Source organism: Cucurbita pepo, chromosome LG01, assembly GCF_002806865.2.
Source record: "Cucurbita pepo subsp. pepo cultivar mu-cu-16 chromosome LG01, ASM280686v2, whole genome shotgun sequence".
In the NCBI taxonomy this organism is placed as follows: domain Eukaryota; kingdom Viridiplantae; phylum Streptophyta; class Magnoliopsida; order Cucurbitales; family Cucurbitaceae; genus Cucurbita; species Cucurbita pepo.
In genome coordinates, this window is record NC_036638.1 from 12856400 (window position 1) to 12874463 (window position 18064).

The 18064-nt window shown below is 33.6% G+C and overlaps 1 protein-coding gene across 1 annotated transcript; it reads right to left on the reverse strand.

Annotated features, from left to right (window-relative positions):
• Positions 1–1272: 1272 nt before the first annotated feature.
• LOC111808402 (nudix hydrolase 1-like) lies at positions 1273–1964 on the reverse strand. Its single transcript, XM_023694343.1, has 2 exons — positions 1772–1964; positions 1273–1685 (listed from the first exon to the last, which is right to left on the reverse strand). Exons 1-2 carry the CDS (start codon positions 1911–1913, stop codon positions 1390–1392), a joined length of 438 nt encoding a protein of 145 aa, XP_023550111.1. The 5' UTR covers positions 1914–1964; the 3' UTR covers positions 1273–1389.
• Positions 1965–18064: the final 16100 nt, after the last annotated feature.

The window sequence follows — 18064 nt, forward strand, 5'->3', positions numbered from 1 at the left end:
ATAACTTCCCTATGAAGCATACATGACTCATTAATGTCTCGTAGGCATAATTGTAAACATGAATACCTAACTTACATGGACCAGCATATGGGAAGTATATGCATCACATAACATTTATCAACATAACATATCATGACATTAGAAAATAACAAGATAGGCCACAAGGTACATGTAATTCACACAACACTTAATTCATCTAATCTAGCTTGAAGACATTCCTTTAGTAATTTCACTTACCTTCTTAGTCACCAAATTTTCTAATAATTACCTTGAGCAACCTAAAAAGACCAAGGATAACAATGAGGCAAGAGAACCACCTGGATTTTTGGAGGCCTCCTCAATGCTCAGATAGCCATAGAGATTAGACTATGTTATCTCGTGGTAATATGCTAGAATGTAAGAATGCAATGAGAAATTAGAAATAAGTTGCTTATTGACTTATTTATTTTATTTCATACAAGTAACTACTTGCCATCTGTTGAGGTAAAGGAGTCCTCAAGAACTACGAGGTCATAAAGGGGGTCATTGAGGGGCATTGATCGCATTTATTTGAATTTGTATCCTAAACTCATTTCTTGTTTACAAAATAAACTTGTACATGTTTTGATTTATTTTTAGCTGAGGAGATGCTTGTACAGGGGGTCTGGCTTGTGCGACTGATGGAAGAACTCATCGGAAGAAAAGACGATCCACCAATGCTTTGCATGGACAACAAAGCTGCAATCTCCCTGATCAAAAATCCAATTTTGTACGACCGGAGCAAGCACATAGAAATCAAATTCCACTACATCCGGGAGAACATAGGAACAACTTAGAGACATGCGCAAGAAATTTGCTGGAAGATCGAAGTTCAATCAATAAGGTAAATATAGGTAGAGTCTTAGTAGAAGATTGTTAGATAAATTTTATTTTTTAGTGAGAGTGATCCATATTTTCTTGTTAAAGCCACGTGATTAGAGTGAAGTGGGAGGTGTTTAATTCTTGTTAAAGCCACGTGATTAGAGTGAAGTGGGAGGTGTTTAATTCTTGTTAAAGCCACGTGATTAGAGTGAAGTGGGAGGTGTTTAATTCTTGTTAAAGCCACGTGATTAGAGTGAAGTGGGAGGTGTTTAATTCTTGTTAAAGCCACGTGATTAGAGTGAAGTGGGAGGTGTTTAATTCTTGTTAAAGCCACGTGATTAGAGTGAAGTGGGAGGTGTTTAATTGAGCAGCCACATTCTTCCCATTGAGTCGCTATATTTTTATGCTATATTTATTATTTAAATATGCAGATGAATGAAAAACAATTTATGTATGCTTGATACCAGATTCACATTAAGTAAAGCATTACAAACTAAACACAAGAGAGGGCATGCTAATGTTGATTACCATTACAAACTCCAACTCCAATCAGACAGGAAACGGATTAAACCCGCTTTTGACCATCTTCTCTAAAGGCCAAAACAGAGGGCTTGGAAGATCATCCCAATCGTACCAGTCCCACCCACCGCACTTACTCGGCTCCAGATTCTGAGGCTGTTGCAGGGGATCTGATAAAACTGCGCGCATAAAAATGACCACATAATGGGAAGGCTTCGGATCATTCACAAAAGGGTTGTTTGTTACAGTCAAGAACTCTGTTTTCTCAATGTCTAACCCCGTCTCTTCCTTCACCTCTCTCACACCACATTCCTCAAACGACTCCCCTGCAATTTCCCTTTTCAGAAAAAATGGTACCCATCTCTAAAACTAAATCAAAATTAAAAGCGTGAGCAAAAAACGAGAGATTCACCAAATTCGAGATGGCCGCCGGGGAGTGCGAATGTGGCGTGACTGGAGTCACCGCTGGAGGACAGCCTTCGACCCAACAGCACTGACTTTCCCTTCAGGATATAAACCACCACCCCGACTCTCGGCACCGGATTGTTCTCCATTTTTTTGGTCTTTCCACCACAAGCCTTCACAATGTTGGGAGGGTATAAATTGTGGGCCGTATAGTCACAAAGCCTCGGGAAAAGTGTGTAACGTGGAGTTATGTAATTGGTTTACTTTCTTTTGGCTTGGGCAGCACGCTCACAGGAATGTCCTTTACCAATTATTTTATGGACCAAACGCAAACCAGTGATCTAATAGAAAATACATTCAATTATAATTTTGTAGATTAATATCCCTAAATTTTATATTCTTCCCGCTAATTTTTTTTATTCAAAACTTTTAATTTTTATTTCATTAACATTTTTAAACTTTTCAAGTTTTAAACATATTTCCGCCCTTTAAAAATATTTTAAAACATCATTTTCAATTTTTATAAAGGTTGGATGGAGAATATTGAAATTTCGTTCCAATAACATTATTAACCTCCTAAAAAAACAATAATTTTATATAAAAAATAAAGTTTATTCTTCTTAAATAACTTAAAATAATTAAGAACATAAATTTATACCAGATATGAGTTATACAAAATGTTTATAAAGTAATACAACAAAATAAGATCATATCTATATCCGCACCATTCTTGCTCTCTCTTGTCATTGACGTCTATAATCCATCTAAAAATACAAAGAATAACGATAATTAATTTAAAAATACTCCATAAGCAAATTAAGGCTATGTATTCTAAGCTTGATACTAGAGTTAGCTAATTTTATGACATAGTCATTTAGATTCTCATCAGACTCATACCTTCATTCAACCACATCATTCCCAATTCTAGATGAAATTAGCCACTTTATCTCTAATCTTTTTGATCCATTTTACTCATTTGCAATTGACATGCAAGTGAGGGTACACCCATCAAATAAGTGGTCTAGGTAGATCTAACAAGTATGGAAAATCATATCTCCCTATTAACAACCTCTTAGTCTCTCTAATAGGTTCCATATGAGTCTACAATTGAGAGCTAGCTAGTAGTTCCTCTACTAGCACCTAACAAGCTCTCTACTCTACATCGTTTTAAGCCTTGAATAGTGCATGAGAGATTCTTCAGTAAGCACAACTAGAACTCGCTCAGTAATTCTGTCTAATGTGTTACGGGTTCTAAATAGATGACATCACATTCTTCAATACTAAGTTCTCAATGTCATGTAACACAAATGCATAGATACTATATATACCTACAAAACTACTTTTACATGTGTATACATGTTGTATACATATATTCTAAGTGTACTACCACAAATATGACATGCTATAGCTTTTAAGTATAGCATTTTAAATATTATCCTATGAAAGAGGGAGAAAAAAAAGCGGAACATTTCCTTTTTAAAAAAGATGGTGAAAAGTTGGGTTAAAAAAGCGGAACTTTGAAAGCTTGAAGAAGTCTACTTTTTGAGTTATTGCTTCATTAGTGTAATTTTTCTTGGTTAACTTTTCTCTTTACTAGTTTTCTATGTTATTTCTATTGTTAGACTATAATAATTATTTTTTTGGATACTTTAGATAATAAAATGGCTCGTCTACCTTTTCCTGCCAATAGTAGTAGTAGTTTATACTTCATTTTCCAAACATTTTTGTAACCCTTTAATTTTTTCATATGCAGGTGGAAGTGGCTCGTTTCATAACATTAATCATTACTTGCGGGAGTTTTCAAGTTTCTTCAACATCTAGTAAGTAGATGGAAATTGACAATTATTTTCTTATCAAAATCTGGTTGAAGGTTAGGAATGGTATTCAATTGAATTCTGAAACATAATATATTCCATAAGGAAGAGTTGACATCTAAGGGGCAATTAAGAGAACATAGGTCTAGGTTTCTATATTGACATTCCATCCACTAGTTCTTATTGACTATTTTAATGGGTATGATGATTGCAATTAAGCAAGTAATGAAGGAAAAGTCCGATGTATGATTGCTGGCTGATTTGGTATGATTGTGGATTAGGATTGTTATAATGGGTCATATTCATTGGTGAGCTTATTACGACAAAGTGGACGAATATAGAGTTGCCTTTACTTGTTGCTAATTGTGTAAGCCTTCTCCTATGCGTTTATAGTTTTGTTGCTAATTGCGTAAGCCTTCTCCTATGCGTTCATAGTTTTATAACAAATGTTAGAATAAAACTTGCAATGTGTTTTGATAGCTTCTAACATTTTAAGAAAGGAGTTATTAAATTGGAAGACTAAAATTTTAATTGATCAAGAATGCATCGAGGTAGTTTTCTTACGTGGGTGATGATTTGGATGTATTTATTTTACATTATTATCATCACTCTATGTTTACTAGCCTATTTACATTTTTTTTTATAATTTTATCTAAAGTAGTACTATTTAGATTAAACTTTCAGAGTACATTGGGAAGAAATATGTGATTCTCTTTTTCTCTCCATTTGGAGTTCAGGCTTGTTTACCCCCACAGGTTTGTTGCACTAAATTATGCTAAATTGAAGTTAAATAAATACTATTTTTAATTGCTTTGATCCTAAGTTTCTTGCTTTCATTGACTATTTGAAGAATTTGGGCAGCTAAACTCAGTAGTGTTCCATGCTTCTATTGACAGTGTTGTAAGTATTTACTTGCATATCTTGTTTAACATAGATATTTTTTAGAAAAAGTTTTGTCTCGGTGGAATTCTGCTTCTATTCCTTAAAACGAGATCATTAATTTCAGTGAACCTGTGATTGTGAAGTATGATGATACTAATATAATCATTTTAGTAGTTCTCCTATCTTGCTTAGGTTCTGCACATAATCCACATTATTTATTTTTTTTTATGAAAATTACCGGAACAAGTGAAACATGCTAACAAATTACTCCATTATCTGTTACTATTCCTTTCTTGATGTCCGACAACATTATGGAGACAATGGACTAGTAAGGCATCAACTGCACAACGTTTTAAAAGAGACGGAAGTACAGAGCCTAGACATTGTTATTGTTTCTATTCTTCTCCGTTTTTAGTAATATGTTTCTTAAATATTCTCTAAATTTTATGTTCTTTATTTTGTAATGGATAACTAGATGGTAAAATTTGAATTAGGAAGGGAAGTCCCTCCATATTTATTGTGTTATAAAATATTCTTTCATGTTAGATTATATTATAAAAATATTGTCGAGTCTTTTCGTCAAAAATAAAATTTATAATAAAATTTATACAACATAAAAGAAATGTCATTAAAAAAATTATTACGTTAATTATAGTAATTATAAATGATTAAATAACATTATTATAGTTATATTAAAAATGCTATAAAATATTTTTATAGCAATTTATATAAGCTATAATATCATACTCCATTATAGTATTTTTTATAACTATAAAAAAACGTTATAAAAGGTCTATGATAGCGTTTTTCATAAGCTATCATATCTATTATTTGTTGTAGTGTATCAAATATGTTTGTCATGGAAATGTATGCCGTTTGATGTACTTAGAAACAAACTTTCTCCCTTTGTCATAGTTTCTTAAATGAATACGTTATACCACAATATTTGGTAGCACATTAATCCCATCAAATTAAAACACTTAAAGCAAACCACTATGATATGTGGGTCTAGTAAGCGGAGTCATTTTTAGCTTGGTTCCATTGTCCTCATATAGCACTGACTTTCAATCTTGGATAGGTGATTGCTTGTAGAAATAATATAATGTTAATCTATTTTCTACGCGATTAAGGAAACATAGTTTTTTAATCTCATTATGACTTGGTCGTTCGGAAGAGATTCTTTCTCGATTAAAATAGTAGAAAGCATTACGAGGGATATATACTCATTTTCAAATCCCCCTATCATAAAAGAATGCCGATTATTTAGTGTGTTAAGTTTTACGGGAAGTAATCATGGACCATTTTGGACCCTCTCATTTTTTCTGCATAACTAGAACCATAAAGGCTAGTTTCATAAAATATGAATAAATGTTAGGCGAGAATAAAAAAAAGTATACAATAGATCAATAAAATTCATATTCAACCCATCAAAAATCCTAAAACATGTAATTGAGCTAAACCATTCAAATATTCCAATTCCTAAATTTAGCTATCCAATTTATATTTAATCAGGTCAATAATACATGCTAAAAGTCCTTATGCCCAACTCCTAGTTAATTCTTACGAGCATTTTTTTTTTTTTGTATAAAAGTCTAAAATAATTAATTATTTGTATGAAGGTACTTAAGTGTTTTGTTTTTGGGCTTCTAGAACTCAAAATTCTTTGAAATTACTTGGAGGTATTTCAAATTGAGTTTAGTTTCCACAGCGAAATGAATTTTTTGTGAGAACTTAGTCTAAAAAAAAGATGAACCAATTAAAACAATACAAATGAGTTAAATTTGATGATGTAAATCAGTCAGGTCATCATCTTCTATCTTCGATAAAAGATCACAGCTTTCTCCAAGCTGATTTTTAAGGCATGAAAGTTGAGCTCGACAAAATGCTACAATTGTTCTCTCGATGGTTCCTTCACCACAAGTATAGAGGATTGTTCTCCTACGTCCACTAAAGTTAAATAAAAATAAGGCTCNTTTTTTTTTTTTTTTTTTTTTTTTTTTTTTTTTTTTTTTTTTTTTTTTCTCATGACCTTCGAGCAGAAAAAATGACAAAATAAATAAATAATACAGAATTTTTACCAAGTTGGAAATAACTAAAATATTCTTGAACTTCGAGATAATTACAAAAATACAACTGATCTTCAGTCTCGTGAAAATTCACAGCCATGATCTGGAAGAATCATAGCTTATCACATCCAACAACCAACGAGCTCAAGAACGTACCTAATTGGAGGAAGTCAATTTCGAGTAAGTTTTGGGGGTAAACTTATATTTCTTACCTAGGGTTCCTCTCATACAAAATTAAGCATTCTCTAAGCTTTAGAGACTGAGTTAAACATTTTTTATGAAGGAATTGAGACTCAAAAGGCCTGGATCGAGGATTCTTTTGCATTGGGTTCACCTACCACCCTAGTAGTTACTTCAAAATTAGCACAAAATAATTATTTAAACTTGAGAGAAGGATAAGGAAGAAGTTTCGTGAAGAAATTGTGTGTGAAAAGGTCACAATCGTTTTGACCAATAACATGTAGTAATAGTTTTGTCAACGAGAAAATATGTTTTCAACCAACTTTGGAGAAGGATAACTCTGGATACGACCATGAAGCGAGTTCTTGGTAGTATTGGAAGCTTGAGAATTGATTCTCTAAACAGCAACTAAAAGTAATTAACCAATATAGAGTTTTCTTAAGAAATACAAGAATTAAACTAAGAATTGTGAGTTAAGAACATAAACGAGTGTTTTGCTCGAGAATAAAGTAACACAAAAATAACCCACGAAGTGAATTCCGCTACCCATTTTAATTCTAGACATAAAAGGATAGGCAAATTATGTTCATGGGATGAAGTTGTAAAGTTAAACTCAAATGATCTTCAAAATGTCATAAAATTTTATAAGAAGACTATTTACCGTCTTAGAACTATTGGATCAAGTTTGGAACTCAAACTAAGTTTGTGAAAAATTATTAAAACGTCCCTAAAATTCATTTGTAAAAAATTACTAAAATGTCCCTAAAACTCATTTAAAATATTTCAAAGTCCAAAAACACTCCACAATATTTACCTAAAATTTTAAGAGATTGAGATTAAGTTTAGAAGCTAAACCAGTTAAAGGGAGCATTTAAGGCATAAAGAGAAGTGAAAAAACTACCTTTATGACCCTCTCCCATGATGTTTCTAGAATATTCAATAAATATGTTATAATTTTATGTTATTTGAATGAATTCTATGGCTACTTGTCCCTATTTTGACCGAGAACCTTATAACTAAATTATTTAGATAAGAACTAGATTAAGATTAAGAAGTGTTAAGAATGAGATAGAAAATATAATTGGAAGGTGTGTATTATCATTGATATTGATATCCTTTAAATATGATACAAACTAGTACAAATGAGGAAAATATAAAATAATTAAATACTAGAATAAAATAAAATATACTATAAATCAAATCATAAATAAAGAATATTATGATATAATATCTGAGATATATTCTATAAATAATATATACTCTAGATATTATATCTCAATACTCCCCCTCAAGTTGGAGAGTGTATGTCAATCACACCCAACTTGTCTTTCAAAAAATAAAATTGATGTCTTCCCAAAGCTTCAGTGAAAATATCTGCCAATTGCATTTTAGTCGAAACATAACACGGTTTGATGATTCCAGCTTGTAATTTTTTTCGAACTATATGACAATCTATTTCAATGTGTTTCGTACTTCGTGAAAAACTGGATTGGCTGCTATGTGTAATGCTACTTGATTATCACAGTACAATAATGCTGGTTCGGACAGTGAAACTTTCAAGTCTTGGAGAATGTATCTTAACCAAGTTAACTCTAAACAAGTATTTGTCATAGCTCGATACTCGGCTTCTGCTGATGATCTGGACACATTAGTCTGCTTTTTAGACTTCCAAGAAATAATTGAATTTCCGAGGAAAATGCAGAACCCAGAAATAGATCGTCTGGAAGTTCGACAACCACCCCAGTCAGAATCGCAATATGCCTGTAATCTTAAATTGTTTTCAGATGGCAGTAGAAGTCCTTGACCAGGAGTGCCTTTGATGTACCTCAGAACTCGAAGAGCTGCCTCCCAATGTGGTTTTCTTGGTTCATGCATAAATTGGCTAAGCATACGAATTGAATAAGCTATGTCAGGCCTAGTGACGGTCAAATATATTAATCTGCCAATCAACCGTCTGTATTTACTTGGATCATTCAACTTCTCTCCTTCAGTTAAAGAAAGTTTCAGATTTTGCTCCATAGGAAATTTGTCTGGACGTGCTCCTGTAAGACCTGTGTCTTGAAGGATGTCTAGAGCATACTTCCTTTGAGACATAAAAATTCCTTTTCTAGATCGAGAAAATTCAATGCCTAGAAAATATTTCAAATTTCCTAAATCTTTGATAAGAAATTTCTGGAGTAAACTAGTCTTGAGATATTGAATTTCTTCGAGATCATTGCCTGTCAACAGAATATCATCAACATAGATTAGAACTGCAGTGAAAGAAGTACCTTTACTCTTAGTAAACAAAGAGTAATCTGCTTTGGACTGAGTGTAGCCTGCATTTTGTATAGTTGTAGAAAATATGGAGAACCAATTGCGAGAAGCCTGTTTTAATCCATAAAGAGATTTATGGAGCCGACATACTGTATTCTCCCCCTGTCGGCGAAGACCTGGTGGTAAAGACATATAAACTTCCTCGTCTAGATTACCATGGAGAAAGGCATTTTGAACATCCAACTGATGGGTGAACCATTTTCGAGCAGCAGCAACAGTGAGTAAGCAACGAAGTGTAGTAAGTTTCGCTGTAGGGGAAAATGTTTCTGTGTAATCAATACCTTCAACCTGAGTGTATCCCTTTGCTACTAGTCGAGCTTTATAACGTTCAACAGAACCATCAGAGTTGTATTTAATTTTGTACACCCAACGACAACCAATAGCTTTATGACCAAGTGGTAGAGGAACGAGAGACCATGTATGATTACGTTCCAAAGCTGCAATTTCATCATTCATAGCCTGCTGCCATAACGGGTCGCCAACTGCCTCGTCATAGGTTTTAGGTTCTGTCTGGGATGTAATAAGAGCTAGAAAAGCACGTTGAGTAGGAGAAAAACGAGAGAGTGAAAGGTAATGATGAAGGGGATACCTGGTGCCAGTGTTGGGACTTGAGCTAGAGGTTAAATGATTGGCTCCCGAAGACATCTCGTAATCATTATAATAAGCTGGAGGTTGTTTGGTACGAGTAGAACGTCGGAGTGGAACTGATGTATCAGGTGGGATAAGATCAGATTTAGTGGGTGAATCTGGTGAATCTGGAACTGATGAATTTGGAGAAGGAATAGGAGGCGGAGGAGACGGCGAAGGATCAGAATGAATGTTTAAGTAGGGTGGATCATGAAATGGTAAAATGGGAGTTGAAGGAGCTACTTTTAAAGTCTGTGAAGCTGATGAAAAAGGAAAATCATCTTCACAAAATTTAACATCACGACTAATAAAGAATTTTTTAGATTGCATGTCATACAACTTGTAACCTTTGTGACCACAAGGATATCCTATGAAAACACAAGGAATTGCCCGAGGTTCAAATTTTTGCTTAGGATGTACTATGCATAACACTTACAACCAAAAACTTTAAGATGGTAAAATGTAGGTGGTCGTTTGTAGAGTGCTTCAAAGGGTGTCTTGTTAGATAACAATGGTGATGGTGTTCTATTTATAAGATAAACAGCCGTTAAAATGCATTCTTCCCAAAAATTAAGTGGAACCTGTGACTGAAAAAGAAGAGACCTAGCTACATTTAGAATATGACGATGCTTACGTTCTATGACTCCATTTTGTTGTGGAGTATAGACACAGGTGCGCTGAAATTCAATACCACAAGAAGTAAAAAATGGTTGCAAAGATAGGAACTCAGTCCCATTGTCTGATCTAACTATCTTGATAGTAGTATGAAATTGAGTTTGAACGAATTTAACAAAGTTTACTAACAAATGGTGTACTTCTGATTTGTGTTGCATAAGAAAGACCCAAGTACATCGGGTAAAATCATCAACAACAGTGAGAAAAAAACGCAAACCAGAATGGGTTGGAATTTTATGTGGTCCCCAAACATCACAATGTAACAGATCAAAGGCAGAATGGGTTGTTATTGAACTTTTTGGGAAAGACAACCTAGTTTGTTTTGCTAATGGGCAAATACTACAATTATGAGAAAGAGTAGCATTATTAAGATGCAATTGATCAGCTAGAAATTTAAAACGAGAAGGAGAAGGATGACCTAGGCGTAAATGCCACAAATCAGATGACTGAGATACTTGATTTGCTGAAGACTTGATTGGAGATGAAGAAATATGATAGAGACCTCCGGATTGTTTACCCGAGCCAATCATCTTCCCCGTAGCCAAGTCCTGCATAACACAAGAATCAGGATAAAAGGTCACATAACATTTCAAGTCATTGGTAAGTTTGCTGATGGACATTAGGTTTAAGTTGAATGAAGGCACACATAAAACATTGTTTAATTTAAGGTCAGGATTAAAAGAAACATTGCCGGTATGTGACACATGTGCTGTCCCTCCATTAGGCAAATTTATTGTAGATATGGTGGTAGCCTTTGGTTCAGTCATAACAGAAGCTTTGGATACTATATGATCTGTAGCTCCACTATCGAGAATCCATGGATTAGAACTCGTAGAGTTAATAGATAATGCAGATACTGGAAACAAACCTGCAACATTGATGTTATTATCAGAATTACCAAAAGGACGATGATTGAGTGCAGATAAGGCTTGTACAATCTGTTGTAATTGCCCAGAAGAAAAATTTGGGATGGAATTAGGTGACTGTTCTTCTGTATTCAACTGAGAAACATCGGCCATATTTGCAGATGATCGATATCCTCGATTGTTGCGTTGATTGAATCGTACTGCCCTTCTAGAATTATTTTTCTGTTGACATTGATATTCTGTATGTCCCATTCTATCACAAAATTTACAGTGAAACTTAAGGAATCGACACTCATCAATTGTATGACCACTTTTATTGCAGTGTTCACATGATTTATCCTTCGCGAGTTTTGAATATGTTGTTTTCTTCTGCACTGCTGATGCAATCGAGAAATTCTCAGTAGGTTCAGAAGTCACCTGACGCTGCATCTCTTCTTGTACAAGTAATGAATAGGCTTGCCTCACATTAGGTAATGGAGTCATCATCAATATGTTAGATCTCACCGTTTTATAAGACTCATTGAGCCCCATGAGCAATTGCATCAACTTGTCTTCTTCGCGTTGATCAATATGTATTTGACGTTGATTACAGGTAAATGGTGTGCGGTACGCTTCCAGTTCATCCCAGAGTGCTTTGAGCTTGGTGAAATATGTTGACAGTGCCATGGTTCCTTGTGACATCGTTGCTATCGAGTTTTGTATTTGAAAAATTGCTGGAGCATTCTTTTGTGAGAATTGATCGTGAAGATCAACCCACACTTGATGAGCTGTCTTGGCGTGAATAATGCCTTTAGCGATATCTGCTTCAACGGAATGAGTTAACCAAGATATTATCATACTGTTGCACTGATTCCAGAGTTCGAATTCGGTTGAATTTGCATCTTGGGACGGTTCCTCAATTGTGCCATCAATGAAGCCAATTTTCTTCTTGGCAATAAGAGCATGCATAACTGATTTACTCCAGGATTGGTAATTTGCTCCATTTAATTTGATTGGAACAAGTGAATATCCTGGCTGATCAGAATGGTGAATATAATAAGGATGTGTTGAATCAACATCCGAATTTTTGAAGCTGTATTTGGCTGATTCCGCCATAGAGAAAATTTTGATATTTAAGAATACCAAGATCGGTGCTCTGATACCATGTTAAGAATGAGATAGAAAATATAATTGGGAAGGTGTGTATTATCATTGATATTGATATCCTTTAAATAGGATACAAACTAGTACAAACGAGGAAAATAAAAAATAATTAAATACTAGAATAAAATAAAATATACTATAAATCAAATCATAAATAAAAAATATTATGATATAATATCTGAGATATATTCTATAAATAATATATACTCTAGATATTATATCTAGATAAAAAGTTAGAATTTAAGACCAAAGTCGGGCAAGAATTGAAGAACATAACTTAAGTGCCTAAATTTTCATTCATACTAGAATAAAGTAGAATAGGAATGGACAGGCTTCACCTAACTTCGTCTATTAGTGGTGATTTGTGGTTTGAGCGTTGAAAGCTGTTTACTACAAAAGTCAAATTAGTAGTTAAGCCTCCTTCCACAGGCTTTGGACTTTGGCTAGTTTTCCAACACAACCAACAACTAAACCTAGGAACTATGTTCTTGGGAGTTTGCGTGTATCATAAAATCCCATTTTATGGTGTTTGTTGGAAACTAATTTTCAAATTCAGAAAACACTTAAAAACTGAAATAATTGAGGGAAATATGTTTGCTTAAAATGTGTTCTATAATAAACAATTATATTCTAATATATTATATATTGGGTTTATCTTATGAACAGGTATACATGTATCTAAATTTGAGTATGTAGTACATTTAAAGCTCTTACGTTAAATTTAGCATGTTACTGAGATAAATAGGGAGACAACTCATGTCTACGTCGGATGTGCTTATAAAAAACAAATCCTATAAAACTCCCTTCTTCTCTCCTAGTTTGATTTCTCTAACCTCCTATCATGACTTACCAATCCGAACTATTAGCTTCAAATCATAAAATTTAGGTTGGGTTAGATATTTTTTTCTTTTAAATTTAGATTGGATTGAATTTTTGAAAAATCGAAAATTCAGGTCAGTTCACTCGAAAATAAATTTACAATCCAACTTTACTCTAGCTCTACTTTTGAGATTATTATGATCATAAAAACTATTTGATATTTGTAACTAATATTAATGATGTGTTGTGACTCACGAATGTTTGATATTTGATTTTATGAACGTGACATTTACGGTGGAGGAGTAAATTTTAAGGCTAAATTAATAAAGTTCTTCTCTCAAAAATATCATTTAAACTTTTAAAAGTTTCAATTATCCTCTTCAAATTTTAAAAATATCTAAAAAACAATATCATTTAAATTAGAAAAATTTAAAAGTAAAATTACCATTAATTTTGGAGGACAATCCTTAGTAAACAAAATGGTGGGATTGAGGGAGGTCAAATGCTTTTTTTTTTCTTTACTTTTTATTATTATTTATATTTATTTTACTAGTTGCATGATTGTACCTCAAGTGTATTAGGTAGTCGTAGGAAGAAGTTCATAGTGATGTATTCTGACTTCCATTCCGACACATTGAGGAGTTACAACAATTTTGTTGCCCTCTGTCTAGGGGCCTTCACCGCATACCATACACTTTTCTTACGAATTCTGTTGTCATTTTTCATGCTTCACCACCATAAGTGTTGTTTCAAGACTTTGTATATCTTAGTACTACCTGCATACATAGAGAACAATAGCCACAATTACCATTTCATTTGTAACAGCCCAAATAAATAAATAAATAAATAAACAATGACGCAATATCTACCATTCAAAAGTGTGCATATTGTTATTCAACCAAAAAATACAGATTTAAGAATAAGAAAAAGAATTGGGATCGAATGTTCAATCTTCATTTATTTATATTCACAGCCCTTAAATAGGATACAAGATACTAAATAATATCTACCAATAAAATATAAACTAACTAAATCCGGATAATAAAATAAAATATACTTCTATTCAAATTCAACTGATTACGATATCTAAAATATATTTCCTAACTAATATATTCTGGAAGATTACGAATATTATATATTCCATAACTAATTCAAACTAGAAATAAGTTAGCACTAAATTCTAACAGCCTCCCTTAGTGCATTATTTCTCAATAACTCCGAGAGCTTTACGAAAAACTTCAAACTTCAGTTTGACAAGTGCCTTAGTAAATATGTCTCCAACTTGCTCATTAGTGTGTATTTTCTGCAATTCAACATCCTGCGATAACACTCTCTCGAACAAAATGATAATGAGTTTCAATATGTTTCGAACGAGCATGAAATACCGGATTTCCAGCAAGTTTGATTGCACTCTCATTATCACAATTAATTTGAATTGGCTGATTGAGAGTAGTTACCATTTCTTGAATAAGCCTCCTGAGCCACAAACACTCTTGAGTAGCCATTGTAGCAGCTACATATTATGCTTCTTGACTCTGCAATTTGGTTTAATATGGCCTGGCTTTCCGCAATGATGACACACCACTTTCACCTCACAATCCCGTTTAAAATGGCCTGGTTTTCCACACCTGTAACAAGTTTTAAATGGTTTCTTTGACGACTCCTCACTTCTGAATTGATTCCCATTGCTTGATGAAGGCTTTGAGTGAAAATTCTGTCTCCTTTGATCTTTTACATACAACACATCTTCTGACTTTGGGGAAAACTCGTTGCTGCTAGTCATTTGCTTAATCAAGGCTTCCTGATTGGAAAGAAGATTCTCCAATTCAATGACTGTAGGCTGATTTGCCCACCCTTGTATTGAGGAAACAAAGGGGCATAAACTCTTTTCGTAATCCACGAATAAGATAACGACGTAATCGGGCATCACTCACGGGCTCCTCAGCATCTAATTCTGAAATTTCAGAACACAGATTTTTCACTTTCAAAAAATATTCTTCAACAGAAAAGTTACCTTGAGTTACCATAGCTAGTTCATTCTCTAAGAATTGTAATCGAGCGGTATTTTTCTTGGTGAACAACTTTTGAAGTGTATCCCATACTTGCTTTGGTGACTTTAAATCACGAACATGATCAATATACTCCTTGCTAATCAAAGTTCGCAAGGTAAATAAGGCTTTTCCGCATTTAATCTTCCATTGTCGGCGTAATTCTGCATTCTGTGGCGTATCTGCTGGAATGTCTGTGTCATCACCTTCAATTAAATCCCACAAATCTTGCCCTTGTAGATACGCTTCCGTGCATAACTTCCAATAACTGTAGTTATTGCCAACCAGCTTCTCCATAGCTACACCCATAGAAGCACTCCCACTATTCATCTCGTTGAGTAATAATATCAAACCGTACCAACCTGGCTTTGATACCAACTGACGCAATATCTACCACTCAAAAGTGTGCATAGATATGAAAATATTGTTACTCAACAAAAGAATACATATTTAAGAATAAGAAAAAGAATTGGGATCGAATGTTCAATCTTCATTTATATTCACAACCCTTAAATAGGATACAAGATACCAAATAATATCTACCAAGAAAATATAAACTAACTAAATCCTGATAATAAAATAAAATATACTACTATTCAAATAATATATTACGATATCTAAAATATATTTCCTAACTAATATATTCGTGAAGATTACGAATATCATATATTCCATAACTAATTTAAACTAGAAATAAGTTAGCACTAAATTCCGACAAACAAAAAAAAAATAATAAGTTAATAAATAAGTAAATAAAAACAATTATTCCCTCATTTCTGTCCACCTAGAAATAGTCACCTTCCCCAATAATTTCTCCTCAACACACTCACAATTACTGCAAACAGAAATGAAAAATGGAGAGAGATTTGAATTTCTCTGTAAATTCTATCTCACAAACAAAATAGAATCGATTAAATTGACCCAAAGTAATTGTTAACCTAATTGAAAAAGGTAACAAACAAAAATAAAAAGAATGGATTCAACGGATTTAACATATAGAATTTCTTCTCTCCTGCAAAAACAAACAAAATATTTTGCTAGAAAGAGATATGACATTGAGGTTAGTAGTTTTCCTTTTATTTTATTTAAGGATATTAAAAACCATCCTCAAACACGGAGAGATAATTAAAAGAAGGGAAACAGGGAGGGAAGATTGTGAATATAATTTCATAGAGAGAGATAATTAAAAGGAGGGAAACACCGTTAGAGACAAGGAAGAAGATTGTGAATATAATTGAAATTATCTAGAAAATGTTAAAGGGTATTAAACATTGCCAGAGAAAATAGAATATCTGGAAAATTTTAATGAGTATTAAACGGTTTGTATGAAAACAATACTATAACAAACATATATAAATATTTCAAGACCTAACTCACGCAAAGACTCTAACGTTCAAGACTCTAACATTCGCATGAAGTATAACACATGGGTCAACATAAATGAGAGAAACAATTTTGTAGAAATTCAAACTTGAAACTGATGTCATGAGCTCACATAGGTTGACTTGGATTTCAATGGACTTTCACTAAAGATAATGACGGAACATCAGCCTAAGCTAACTAGGTAAGTGACCTTACTATCGACATGGTTATATTTTGATGTTGAAACATGCTNCGAGAATGATGCAATAAACCTAATGTAATGATATGACTAAGATAAGATTGATATAACGATATGTTATGTATATGTTATAATATGTGAATTGTATGATAATAGTTACTGTACGATGTGTTCAAGGATATGTTTGAGATAGGATACAAGAAGGATGCACAGAACGAAAGGTAATGATAGGAGTAAAATACGTTCACGAAACGTTAATGTTAGGTTACATACCGGAGTGATATGGATAAGAGAGATTGATGGAAGAATACGGTTAGGTTACGGGTAGAAAGGGATAGGTTTGTGATAGATTGATAGAACGATAGCGTTAGGATACGTTCTGGTGATGATATGACTAAGGTACGTTACGTAATGATATATCTGTGATAGGTATAAGAATGTTAAGGCTATGGTAAGTTAGAGAACGATATGACTATGAAGTGTTTACGTTATGACTTGTTTATGATATGATACATTGTGATGCAATATGTCATGGTATGATGTGTATATGATGAAATGTTATGTTAAAAGCATAGAACGTTATGTTAGGTCTCTTAAATTGTGTGTATACAGCATGATATGAATGACATGAAATTATAATAAATGATATGAAACATAACCTCGTTAGAATTATGTTTGATTTGAGAACGGAAGAATGAGAAATGATATGATATGAATGATGAACGATATCTGAAACGATATGAAAAATGATATGATATGTACATAATACTAGGGGGCTCTATTAAAGGATAATGAAAATGGAAAAGTTTTGGGACCTCATGCATTATGTATGCTCATGCATTTGGGGGATACCCCTATCCCATCACGAGGGTACGGACGCGTACATCCAATGGTAGGACAACGATCGTTATGCTTTGCATAGCGCTGCCGTGACGGTTAGTAGTTCTAGCAGGTGTTCGGCCTAAGGGGCTCCCAGAGTATGCCCACCGGATAAGGAAGGTGGCCCAGCGGTGTGCGAAATAGCTGGTGAGCCCATACTCGCACGTATGGGCTGTGTGTAGAGTATATGGTACACGTCCAAAGTTTACCCGTTAAGACAACATCGTAGGGAAAACGAAACGAAATGAAAGATAGGTCTCATCATTTCATTGCATGTGATTGTTGCATTTAACCCCAATAGTGAGGTCACTTACTGAGTATTTCTTTAAATACTCAAGCCATGTGCTACTACATTCTTCAGGTTAATGCAAGACATTCCTGTACGGCTGACGACGGCATCGCAACTCGAGATCATGGCACATGC